General features: G+C 37.5%; 1 protein-coding gene across 2 annotated transcripts in view; it reads left to right on the top strand.

Annotated features, from left to right (window-relative positions):
* LNPEP (leucyl and cystinyl aminopeptidase) overlaps window positions 1-13,624 on the top strand; it is a 55,229-nt gene that overhangs the window by 29,090 nt on the left and 12,515 nt on the right. For both annotated transcript variants that reach the window (XM_050329065.1, XM_050329066.1), the window contains 7 exons: window positions 393-524; window positions 3,092-3,212; window positions 3,844-3,998; window positions 4,326-4,439; window positions 6,477-6,608; window positions 8,542-8,673; window positions 13,349-13,509. In XM_050329065.1, coding sequence (XP_050185022.1) covers window positions 393-524; window positions 3,092-3,212; window positions 3,844-3,998; window positions 4,326-4,439; window positions 6,477-6,608; window positions 8,542-8,673; window positions 13,349-13,509 — 947 coding nt within the window. The remainder of the gene's footprint in view (window positions 1-392; window positions 525-3,091; window positions 3,213-3,843; window positions 3,999-4,325; window positions 4,440-6,476; window positions 6,609-8,541; window positions 8,674-13,348; window positions 13,510-13,624) is intronic.

Genomic DNA, 13,624 nt, shown 5'->3' on the forward strand with positions numbered 1-13,624 from the left:
AGTATTTTTAGGAGACTCTGCTGAACTGTGTCTCTGATCTAGCCTAGAGCTCCCTTGAACTAATGCAAGTCTTTATGTTGACTTTGGATTATACTGGGACGTTTAAGTGTGAATTAAATAAGATTCATTGTTTCTCCAACAGTGTGGTTGTTTGCTACTACTGCCTAATAAAGCTTGATGAATAATTTTTGGGTAGGCTTAAATGTTTCTTGTCTTCTTATGTTTGTTACACCGTTATAAGTATCATCCGTCCCACTGAAATATAACCAAAATATGAAAATATTGTGTAAATTTACCTGTAAATTATTCCTAGCATGAATTATTTAACATTGATTCCTTGTATGTCTTACTGTTCTTTTGCCTGCATTAATAATATTTAATTTCACCTACAGAAAGCCACTACACCTGTGACAAATGGAATTGTTCAAGATGAATTTTTTGTGAGTTTGAAGATGAGCACCTATCTAGTAGCTTTTGTTGTTGCAGACTTGAAAAACATCAGTCAGGAAACTAATGGAAGCCTGGTATGTGTTTGTTTCACTTTTTCTGCTTCGCCTGCCCAACCAGCCCACCAAAACGAAATAAAAAACATCCCCAAACCAACAAGCAAACTCTGTCTCTTTTAAATTTACATATTTTCTTTGTTATACTCATCATAGGTAGGGCACAAAAGCCCCATACTGTAAGTTGAACTGAGTTCAGGCCTTATATCAGTGTGAATATTTTTACAGCAAGGGGTCTCAGCGTCAGCTCTTGTTAACAGGGGAAATTTACAAAATGTAAAATTCCTAAGAGCTTTCAGAGCTGGAAGCTTTAAACTCTTAGTTTCACTGCTTCATCTGTGAGCAGTAGTGTCATGCAAACCAAGGGTTGTTCTGAGGATGTAAAGAAACATTACAGTTTACAGGAACACCTACATGTGGTTTCAAGCAGTGCCACAAATATTTTCTGTACCAGCAAAGATAACCTACCTTAACAAACCTGCACCCTGCAGTAAAGCAAATTTAGGCTGACTTTAAATCTGTGTCTAGTTACTTAAATGCAATTACTTCATTGTGGAGGTTTCACTTTTCCAAAGGTTCAAAAAATCAGACATTTGGTCCTGTTTGATCTCTGCGCTTTGCAAGGATATGATCTGTTTCTACAGTGTGTGCAATTAGAGTGACTAAAGAGAAAACATGGTAATATCTTCATCTTGTTTTAGAAAGTGCAGAAGTTTCATGTGAGCAACGACTTTCATGAATCTCTAGCAGGAACTTTCCCTTTGTGGTGAGGTATCAGAAGTGTCATTTATCTAGAAAGAGCCAGAGGGAATAGTGCTAGTAGCACTGCAGAAGAAGAAGCAGCCCTCACTTTAATCCTATATACACAAGTAAAGATGCTAGACAATAGGCTTTGATTCTCATTTAGACAAGTATTTCTATATACAGCTGAACGGAATAGACTGTTTTAACTTCCCACCCCCCCCTCCTTGTGGCTGCTATTCAGGTCAGTATTTGAACTGTATTCTGGTAAAACCATATAAGCAGTTCTTTGAGGTGAAAAGCTTTTTAACTTATTAAAAATACGTCTTAATTTTTAAAAAAATGTATTTACTTGTTTACTCTTATTTTTATTTATGAATATTTTTAACTTCTTAAGAGTGTTTGCCAGCTTGAAGGGAGAATAAGAATGATCATACCAATTAAGGCCAGAGTCTAGCTAGTAGATTTTTCTGTTGCCAGCAATGTCTAGCAGGGCAAGGAATTCAGTAAAAATTGAGCATATAATGAAATTTCCCATGAAGTACATACTCAAAATGCTTCTAGCAATTTGTCACTGGGAGATTCAAAAGAATTTGAGCTAAGCAGTTCACGTGGAGCAAGTTTATTGTCATGAATGCTCTAAGACAGCTTGGAGTTGAAGTAAAGTTGCTTTTCTCAACTCCGTAAGATTCTGGGGATTTTTTATACTTTGGTTTTGAGCTTAGTATGTTGAGCTAATAATACTTTTGTACTCCAGGAACACTAGACTAGATTCTTGCTTGTGTGTGCTTCATTCATACTCAAAAACAAAATGGTCACCTTATGCATCTATTTGAAATGTCATTTGTTTACTAATTTGTAGCATAGTGAGAGGGACTTTTTTTTTTTTTTAATGAAACTGGAAAATTGATCTCCACATAATTTTGTATTTGCATATAAGAGGGCATCCTAAACCCCAGTCTACAAGTAACCTAATTAATCAAAGTTGTTTTCTTGATATAACATGATTAGAGGGAGACTATAACCTCTCCGTTTTTGTGAATGCTTCTTACATCGTGTCTGATGTGGCCCTGCCTTAGATAGGGGAATGGATGAGCTTTATGCCAGTTATAATTTCTTGAGAGAATTTCTGGCAGATTGCACTGGTGTTACCATAATGAGAGTGATACCGAGAAGCAACAGAAACAAACTTTTTAAGACCAGTCTGTAGGTGTTAAAAAGGGCATTCTTTATTCAGCATGCTGGATGTTTGGAGGATAGCTCCTCTAATTGAACATGGCAAATGACAGACAGTGCTTTTTATTACCCGTACTGTTTACATATTCATTAGATACTCTCACCTAACACATATTCATTCACTTGCTTTACATAGTCACACCCTTATTGGAAGTCCTATTTTGGTCCTTCAGCATCTTCTTTTGTCATCCTGACCTGAGTTCTTGAGCGGGCACAGCGTCACAGTGTTTCACCACTAAAAACTGTAACGTTTGTTCTGATCTTATTTGGGTATGCAGAGTTTGGTTTACATCCTGTTTATTTGAGTTACATCCTTCTTCTGATTCTCTAGGACTTTTCTAGATTTATGTTGTCCTTATTTGGGCATTCTAGGATACTGTGAGTAAATTGTGTGTGAATTGTTCTTGCATACACGTTGGTCAGTTAGACACTGTGCCTGTATTTTGACTAGTTAATAAGCTTTAGCAAGAAAAATTAGCTTTTTATTGACAGCTTGTGTTTGTAAAAACTGTGTCCTGCTTGTTTCAGAAACTCCTGCCAGCTCCTCTTTCAATTCCAAATCATCTGTAGCTATGTGTTTCAAAATCTTTTCTCTTCTCTGTTTGGACCAGGTGTCTGTCCATGCCATACCGCAGCATCTGAACCAAGTAGGGTATGCCCTAGACACAGCAGTGAAACTTCTGGAATTTTATCAAAAGTATTTTTTAATGAAATACCCTCTCGAAAAATTAGGTAAGTTCTGAGTTTTTTTAAAAGTAAGAAGAAACCCTGACCTAAAAAATGCATGTAAATTTTCATTTAAAAAATATTGTAATAATGAAATTATTAAAATAATTTTTAAAAATGATTACTTGTTTGAGTGCAAGTGTTAACTGAGTCCCAAGTTGGAAAGTTTTTGTGAGCTTTTGGAACCTGATTGCTTATGCTTGTACATAAACAGCATCAAAGAAATAATTCTGTATGAATTTATCTTGGTAGTGAGATAATTCTCAGCCTGTGAACCATGTTCAAAAGTGCAAGATCCTGACTTCTTTGCATGTATTAGTTTGACTGGAAAGATAGCCAGATATAGTCTTCTAAGACACTACTTTTAGTAGCAGCCCCCCCATTTCCTTGTTACTTTTGTTCATGCAGGATGCATAGGCAGTGCCTCTGGAGTGCTTTAAGTTTCTTGTGCCAGAGTACTGCTAGAGAAGCACGGTTATAAATCTGTGGGCTTTTTGCTTGAGTTGCGAGTGTATGTTCACACCACAGGATTTAAATAACAAAGTTTTTATTGATTATGTGATTTAATATGTAGGCTTGAAGGACAGGCTTGCTTTAACAAAGCAGTTGTCAAAGACTTCTTTCAAATCCTTTCCAGATCTGGTAGCAATTCCTGATTTTCAGTCCGGTGCAATGGAAAACTGGGGCTTGATCACCTTCCGAGAAACAACACTCTTGTTTGACAATAATACTTCTTCAGCAAGGGACAAGAAGTTAATAACTGCAGTGATAGCCCATGAACTTGCCCATCAGGTACTAGACTGGGGAGGTTACTGTTTTCTCCTTTTTTGTTTGTTTTTTTTTTTAAAGCGCAATTCTGTCCTTAAATTCACCCCTCCCCTCACTGTGGCTGGGTTGTGCACTGTATCTGTTCAGAAAACCTGCATGTGTATTTTCTGCAGCACAACAGGCAGAGAGCAACTGTCATGACCTACCTCGGGAGTTGTTCCTGCAGAAACATTACCATGGCTTTGACTGAACTTGATTTTACCACAAGATAAGGCCGAGGATGGGTGGAGTGTTAGTGTACTCATTTGATTTTAATTCTGAGAAAATAATGATGGTTTTGGTCTTTCACAGTGGTTTGGCAATCTAGTAACTATGGAGTGGTGGAATGATCTCTGGCTGAATGAGGGATTTGCCACTTTCATGGAATACTTTGCCATGGAGGAGATTTTTCCAGAATTACATTCAGTAAGTACTTTCTTTAATAACTACACTTATACCTTCACTATTACCTATTTTTAATGCTGCCTATAAAGCATTGATAGTTGTATTCACGGTGGGCACCATGGGGATCATGCTATATCTTCACTTTGGCACTCTCATTATGTTGAAAGTGGCTTTGAGAAGGATACATTGGTTTTGTGACTTTTTAAACATTTTTTGGTTTATTTTGCTAGTAGTCTACCTGGAGTCTGCTGCTTAGTGTGGGTTAAAGCATTCTGTGCAAAGTAGCGGGTGTTAAAAGGTGTAGGTGTCTGTATAATATAGGTGTCTTAAAATTTTTAATAAACAAGTCCAAACATCTTGTCGACCAAGTCTGTCTACCTCTACTTTTCCTAATAGACTTAGGAAGCTTTAGGTTACTAAATATGGCTGGAGTAACTCCTGCCTTTCCATCATGGTGGTACTTGCTTTTGTAGGAGTCAGTTTGGGTTTCACAAGTCAGCAGACCTGGTAGTAAAGTGTCAGATGGTTCCCCCACAGAGAATTCTGATAGCAATGAGTTACTCTTAGTAGTACAAACCACCACTGCTCCCACAGGCACTTCTGTTTTACCTGTATGGCTGAAGGGTAGAATATTTATGATATAATAGGGTAGTGGTTTTTTAAAAACTCATTCAGGTACTAAGTGACCTAGATTTTCAGACTCTGGCAAATGTGATGGATTGAAACTTGACCTTTCTTCTCCAAGGAAGTAATACCAGCTATTGCTATAAAGCGTTCCTGTCGCTGAGAATGACAGACAGAGAAATAAAGATTAGTGGAACTAAATGGAAGGGATAGTGGAGAGACTAATTTTGCATTCTGGCTAAAGGTATCTCCTAGGAGAGGACATACCTGCGCCTGAAATCAACTCCTGGGTGTGTTTATGTGATTTGCATTAGTCATAGAATTAAACACCTGATGTGTTCTGACTGTTTTCTGCTTGATAGAGTGTGTTCTTCTCAGAATTCAGAATAAGTGTGATTTTTGAGTCCTTAAATCACTCTGTTAGTATTAAAAAACTTGGATTGCTAATAGGGTTCAGCAGAATTCTTTCTCAGCACTGGGTGTTTCAAAAGTTTTTCATTTGGCCTGGCTTGGTTGTTCAGTTTGATTGTCGTTAGAAGTATGTTTATATGGCCATTCTGTTTGTTGGGTGCATATGTGCTGAGGGCAGGACACAAAAGTAGTGTCCTTTTTCAACAAGGACACATCTAACACCTGTGTACTTCATTCTGAAAGGTGCCTGATAAGGTGCCTTCACCAATATCTCATTTCACCACTTGATGGTGCCAAAATGTGTTTCGGTAAAAATAAAAAAAAAATCACTCAGAACTTCTCCATTCAAGAATAGCTTTAAAGTTTTCAACTTTAAAAACTACTTTTATTGTATTTCACATGGATTTTAAATTTTTTAACTTTTTTTTTTTTTTAAGTTTTTATAACTCTTTACTGCATAGAGAATTGTTTGCTTGTCTTGATGAAATAAAATGGACTAATGACAACTAATATGGGTACAATCAGCTTCTTTACAATGTTTGGGGTTTTCTTGTTCTGGTACCAATGTAAAAATAAAATTCAAATATCTTCATCTAGAAGAAAAGAAGTAAGAGACGTTGGTAATCACTTGGTGCTGTTTATATTCTCACAGACACCGCTGTAGTGAGTAATTTCCCTAGACTTCATGCTGAAAACATACTAAGGTCATGCTTTTGTATTCCCTGTGTCCTGTAAATGAACAGAAAACACTGGTGAGCCAAATCTGAAATGTGACACACACTTATTTAGAAGGTGTGGGGTTTTTTAGTCCAGTACCAATGATGCATTAATCTGAGACAGGAGCTTAAGGACCTGAATAATAATTCAAACTCAAAAGTGAGATTCTGCTCTTAAAATATGGCAGGGAAACAGTAGATTTTATAAATGCTACCTCTGATAATGGTGTTGCTGCATAGAGCAATGGAAGAGCAGTGCAGAGACAACTTTTACTTTTCTGCATACTTATAGATGTTTCTCTTCTAGGATGAAGATTTCCTTACTTTAATTTTCAAGGCTATGATGAAGGATTCCTTGAATTCTTCACATCCAGTCTCTTCCGCTGTTCAGTCTTCAGAGCAAATAGAAGAAATGTTTGATGCACTTTCTTATATCAAGGTAACTAAAAATATTTCGAAATATTTGGAAAGTAGTCTTATCATCTATTGAAAACATGAATGTGGAATCATGAGAAGTGGGCATGTATTGGCAAATGTTTGGGCGTTATTTACACCTAGCACAAACAATGCAGGATTTCTCAGTAATATTTCTGAGCATCGACATATCTTTCAATTAGGAAAATATTATGTGTGTCTATTTGTGTTCTTACTTAACATCTTGGTGAATGCTTCAGCACATTATACTCATGAAGCTGTAAGAGGGGACCCAGTAGGTGAAGCAACATATCCAGATAGACATACCTTCTTTTTCTTGTAGCAGACTGTAACAAATGCTTAAGAAAAGAGTAACGACAAAACATTTGTTGAAGTAACCACTCCTTCTTATACTCTCCCTGCTTTAAAAAAAGTTCCAGTATTTTAGAGACTTCCTGGACGGGAGGCTTGCCTCTGAAATGTAAACTTATTTTACTGCGTGTCCTGATTGTCTGAAACTTGGTTATTTCTAATGTCTAGTGAGGGTTGTGTGTGAGGCTTATGTTATTGAAACTTCACAGTGCCTCACATAAAAATGCATAAGAGAAGAAATACATGTATTTGCAAAGTTTTTATTCACACTGTCCCAGGTTTTATATTCTGTGTCCCCTGATTTTGGTAGTGTAGGAGAAAAGCCTTCTGTATGTTTTGGATTAGCTGACATTTTTTCCATCGCTATCTTATGCTTTGATTTAATTAGAAACCATGGGGACAGCTAGTGTTTACAAGAAAATAATCAAATACTAACTCTTCATCTGCTTGGTGGAATGCAGTTCCCATGACAGTCTTGGTTTGTCCCCTCTGATTTTCTCTTTGCAAGTCTCAACTGATCAACACATGTTGTCTGGCATCCTTCAGTAGTCTGAGATGCCAGATAGGCCTACGATAGCGATGTGCTTCCGTTTATTTTGGACTCTGTTTTGTGAACTACAAGAACAGAGATCTGTGATTTTCAGTTTACCTGGTGGCCCAACTGAAGCTTCTCTATGTAATTTGAATGGAAATGTTCCCCAAAAACAAAAATTCAGAACAAAATCCACCTGCAACAACAGTGTTTGTAAGGATAGGACAGTAAGAGAAACAAAGTGGCAGAGCTGTAGTTTAAGCATGGATGCATGAAGGAGAGGAAAATATGACCATATTATTAAAAAGTACAGTAAGGGCTATTCCTGCAGTTCAATAATAGTGAATAACCAGGCAGGCTCCAGTTTCAGTTAAGAAGTTACTGAAATTCCAGAACTTGATTATGGAATGTGTGAGAACAATTCATGGCCTTTTTGATATTGAAAGTACTCAGTTACTTTTTTTTTTTTTTTTTTTACAAAACATTTTAAACACTTGTCAAAATGCACTTGTCCTTCTCTGGTCAGTTCAGCTCCAGCCTACCTAGTGTATCTCATTTTTTTTCTTTTACTTTCAGGTTTTTGGTATAACTGCAGATCATATGACTGTTAAACACTGTCTCACAAGTGCAGTTTTTACTGTACAGATGAGTATTGGTAATGAAAAAGGGCAGTTAGAAGAGAGTTATCAGTAAGAAGGCAATGTTTTTCAGATGATGTTAAATAGAAAAAATGTCAGGTTCAATGAGCCTGTTGTGTAAGTGTAATCTGAGCCTTTAAAATATTTTTTTTCCAAAACAGCTGAGAAAAATTTTCAAGCTGTATTAGTCTTTTTTTAACTGTATTTGGAATTTATTAAATATTAAAAAAAAAAAAATAGAAATAGAAAATAATAATAACTGAGTTTAAGGAAATTATTCAAATGATATTGTTTGGAATAAAATCTCTTAGCTTCTGAGTTATTCTTCTACTGTGAAATAGCTATAATATGGAGATGCTTTAAATGGTTCTGTAACTTCACTTTACTAATTTATTTTCTTTTTTTTCTCCCTGCAGGGGGCTTCACTTCTTTTGATGCTGAAGCATTATCTCACTAAGGATGTTTTCCGAGCTGGCATTGAGGTATACTTGCATAATCACAACTATGGAACTGCTCGGAGTGATGACTTTTGGGACAGCATGAATGAGGTATGGATTTTGGCACACTGTTCTTTTCTTTATCCTTTTTTTTTTTTTAATTTCTGTATGAGTGTCATAAATTTTTATTTATTTCGTTGCTTATGAAAGAAATAGGATAATAAACTGCAAGTCTGAAGTTTCTGCTCATCCTATTCCAAAGTTCTGTCATATAGATATGGAGATCCCTGTAGCTGCTAGGGACTATAGTGAGTATCATCCCGAAAAAGCATTTTGAGTGGGTGTGCATGCGTGTACAATGCATATCCACGTGTGTGGACCTGTCAGTACTCTCTAGAATTACGTTGGTAGTGTGTTAAGACCAGAGTGAAAGTAATCAAATGCAGGACAAAATTTGCTTTCACGCTATAGCCTGAGCCCAACCTCCACAAAGATCTTGGGTTACTCTCTAACTTTGTTTCAGTGATAGCTTCTGTTTCAACAAGCGGTGCTGGAATTTTAGGAAAACAGATTGTAGGGAGCAGTTTAGTTCAGCTGCTCTCAAACTGCTAGGCAGGCAAAGGCTGTGTCTGATTTTGAAGTGGGTGTGTAGGGCTCAGGAAGGCAAGGGCTTGGGCAGAGGAGAGCAAAGACCGTGGGGCGCTGGAGTGAGTCAGGGCAGTGGAGCTGGTGGAGAGTCTGGAAGATAAGTCCTACGAGGAGTGGCTGAGGGAGTTAGGGTTGTTTAGCCTGGAGAAAAGGAGGCTCAGAGGAGGCCTTATCACTCTTTACAACTACCTGAAAGGAGGGTTTAACCGGGGGGGGTCAACCAGACAACTAGTGACAGGACAAGAGGACACAGCCTCAAGCAGTGCCAGGGGAGGTTCAGGTTAGACATCAGGATGAATTTTTTCACTGAGTGGTTAAGCATTGGAAGAGACTGCTCAGGGGGGTGGTGGAGTCATCGTCTCTGGAGGTGTTCAGGAAGAAACACTGGTGTAATTTAGTTGACATGGTGGTGTTCAGTCATAGGTTGGACTTGGTGATCTTAGAGGTCTTTTCCAACCTGAATGGTTCTGTGATTCTGTGAAGAGAGGTTGAAGGTAGAGAGAGCAAGGAAGGGGTGGAGGGCAGAAGAGTTCAAGGGAGCTAGGACATGAGGAGGAGAGGGGGGAGGAGGGAGGGAGAGTGGAAGAGGGGAACAGGGGAAGTGTGCAAGAGGGAGTGAATGTTTGCAAGAGAAACAGTGATCCCAACAAGCAAGAGCTGATGAGTACACCCAGGGAGTGTCAAGCTAGTTGTATAAGGGAACAGATTTCACTGTGTCTGTGTACACTGCACGGGAAGCATTAAAATCTCTGAAATACATGTGAGGTTCCCTCACAGAAGCTGAATTCTAGGCAGGATACTAACTTATTATTTTGTTTTGATTCTTGGCATCTACCTTATGATATTTGAATTTCCGCAGAACTGGAGTCTCTTAGTTATTGTCAGCTGTCACAGGTGTGTTTACTCATAATCAGCCATTAGTTTGCCAGCTAGTGATTGACTGTTACTGGTATCAATCTGTGACTCTCTTGTGACAGAGAACTCTTCTGGTGGCATAGTGATTTTTATCAGGCAAAACAGACTTTCCTCAGCCTTTCAAAGTGGAGCTTCCTGACCAGCCATCTTCAGTCATACAGGCATAGAGAACACACCACAAGGTTGTATCCACACAGAGTGTCTAGGGAGACCACACAGATGCCTTACTTTTAATTAATGTGAGAGCTTAACTGTAATTAGATGCAGGACTTTAATGTTAGTACACCATAGGAAAGGAGTCATCCTCAAACTTCAGATTACTTGCTTTGACGGTCTCCCTGGCTCAGAAGAGTTGTTGGTTTTATTATTATTACCCTACTCTTTGCCCATGGGATACCTTCAGCTTTTCTGCACACTCAGCAGACTTCTTTCTCCAGTCTTTTGCAACCTCAGTTATCATTTTTTAAAAGTGAAAAGTAACTGTTATCAGCTCTAGGATTGCTTCACCCACCTGTATTAGCATTGCTAAGTGAATCACACTCAGCAGACTTAGTAACATCTGGTGTCAGAGCTCAGTGTGTATTTCCTATTTTAATGAGAAACAACCCTTTGTATTTGGTGCTCATTTAATAATTACCAAATTCCTGCTGGCGTCTGGAATTTACTAGCATTATCTGATGGAAGTTACCCTTCTGTGTGCAGGAGTCCACCAACTGGTTCTTTATATGTTTTTTTGCTTCTGCTTACAGTTGTTTGCTTTTTCCTCTGTCCTTTTCTGGATACATGTCATTTTGTGACTGAGTCTGGTTTATTTTGTGGGGTTTTTTGCATGTGAGTATTAGTGCTGTTCATTTTGTGTTTTCACATAACCTACACTTTCATATCCCCTGTGGTATTGCAGTGGGTTAGTTTACATTTGGGCTTTTATTACTTTTGCTTCCCTGAGAAGGTGCCAAATTTTCTGCACTACTTTCTTTCCACCAGTTTTCACCTGGTGCCTCTCCTAATTTACCGAAATGTACTGTCCATGTTCCTTTGTTTTGGTATTCTTTCTGTCCTGGTATTTTTCCTTTTATACCTTGAATTCATAGTTTCCCCTTGCTTTCTCATGGTCTTTCCCCGTCAAATTCTGAGCCAGACTCTCCTGATGAACAGTAAAATCTAGGCAGGCTTCATGTCTGATTATTTTCACTGTTCTTGTATGAAAAGTCCATCCATTTAAGGAACGGGGTAAAGAGTTTTTTCTTATTAATATTTTCCCCCAGTAGATTCCTGAATAATGAAAATTATAGGAACTAGATGAAAGTGAGTAGCTGACACAAACTACTGTGCTCCTATCTGATCTTTGAGTTGATTGATACCATTATTAGTGCCCTTGGACTCTAGCCAGTGCCCAGGACTGCTTAAAGTTTTACCAAAAGAAAGAAAAAGAAACAAAAATATTTCATTTTCAAGAGGCCATAACTCTGTCTGGACTTCTTGATTGTTCTCTGTTTTAGAAGTGTACTACATCACTGAGTCTTCCTTGTGACAATTAAACCATTAGTATTATCATGTATCAAGGTAGTTGGTATGCTTTTCAGTTGTTTCCCATATTTATAGTATAATAGTAAAAACAAATCTGTGATATTCAGCAGACTGACTGGCTCTTTTTCCCTTTTGCTCACATTTTGCTCTGTGCCTAGACTGAATGAGTTTGAAAATTCAAACCATAGAAGTGCCGTTTTCTTTGAACATAAATTTTTGCATGAATTTTTCGCACAGCAAAACGCACAATCATTTCTTAAGTCTTAACCTGTGTGGAAATGGAACAGAAGCCATCCCTGTCAATCATAGTTGTAGTGAAGATGAGAAAACTGCATGCTCAATAAAAGAAAAATCTGTAATACGGCAGGGGAACTTTAGTATACCTTACCTAGAAGGAAGAAGAATGAAATCCATTTCTTGTGTTGCTTTCATTGGAGTTAGAAAGTGCTGTTCAAAGAAGAGATGTCAATAAAATAAATTATTGTCTATACATTGTTGCTAAGGTGGACTATACACCTATATTTCTAATACTTGGTTTAATTTCAGGTGACTGAGAAGGATTCTATATGGGAGTAGAATTATTTCAGTGGAGCAAATTCCAAATTTATTGATGTCTCTGTACAGATTAGACACAAACCTTTCTGCCAGCCTTTGGGTAATGAACAGTGGGTAACATTAATGTAGTAACAATTAAAGCTTGTGATAATAAGATAGAGAAAGATGATTTAGCCAAGAGTGGTTTTGGGGGAGTATGTAAAAAATGAAATAAAAACATGTAGTTTTCAAATTCTCTGAATTTGGAGCTTTTGATAGAGAGTTGCTTCCCTGGAATTAAAACTCCTATTTGAAGTTTATAGTTGTTCTTTACATAAATAAGGTGGTATTTTCCCATGAGGTTGGACTCTATATGTTGTTCCTGGCTTGAACAGAGAACAGTGTGCAGTAAGATGCCAATGAGGTAAACTAGATAGAAAGACACAGTAGAGGTTGGTGAAAATTAAATGTAACTTGAATAATGATATAATATTTTTCCTGTATTCCTGATAGCTCAGCCTAAACGATATTTTTGCAAGTTAGGGGGCATACTATCTTTTTCTGGGTGTATGATGATCTCTGCTAATAAAGAAATATGTAGACATTATGAAGTACTTGTCCTTAATGGTGATGTTGTAGTACAAACAGTTCCTGGGAGACTAGAAAAGGCTGAAGGTTAAGCTATTCAAATGCTGTTAAGTGGGAGGGGGAAAAAAAAAAAACCCAAACCAAAAACAGAGTTCCAAAGCGTATGTAGTTTTTGTGGTACAAACACTGTCACTTAATTTCAATTTCTGTTACTCATTTCATAATTAAAAGAAGATTTTGCAACCTGAAATAGTCACATAATGTCATCATAACAATAAGGAATGAGGAAGAGTAAGAGGGAGCTTGGGAACTTACTGTAACTTTCCATTTTGTAACATTCTCTCCACGCTTATTACATACCAGTTCAACCTACCTGGTGTTTCCAATCTGTCTTTCCACTGCTTGACTAGGATTCCCTCAACTTAAAATAAAATTATTGAATTATGAAATTTACAAGATCACTGTCAAATTGTTTACAGATGCAAAATCATGCTACAACTTAATTGGTAATTTAAGAAAGAAGTAAGTGTTCTCCATGTGCTATTTTCTTGTTATGTTGTGGTTGTTTTTACAGATTACCAATGGAACGCTAGATGTGAAAAAAATGATGAAGACTTGGATTCTGCATAAAGGATTTCCTTTGGTCACGGTTGTCCGAAAGGGAAAGACTGTTTCTGTACAACAAGAGAAATTTTTGTATCGCGTGGAACCGGAAAATTGGACATCAGATGCAAGGTTATTACCTCCTTAATGCCTTTTATCCATTGAAACCAGCTGCAGATATCTGTCTTAAATCTTGTACATCTTTCTCACTTGTAATCAGGGCTTTTAGTGTTTTCTTTGAAGGCAG

This window comes from Myiozetetes cayanensis, unplaced genomic scaffold (genome assembly GCF_022539395.1).
Source record: "Myiozetetes cayanensis isolate MyiCay16 unplaced genomic scaffold, myiCay2020 scf4, whole genome shotgun sequence".
NCBI lineage: Eukaryota > Metazoa > Chordata > Aves > Passeriformes > Tyrannidae > Myiozetetes > Myiozetetes cayanensis.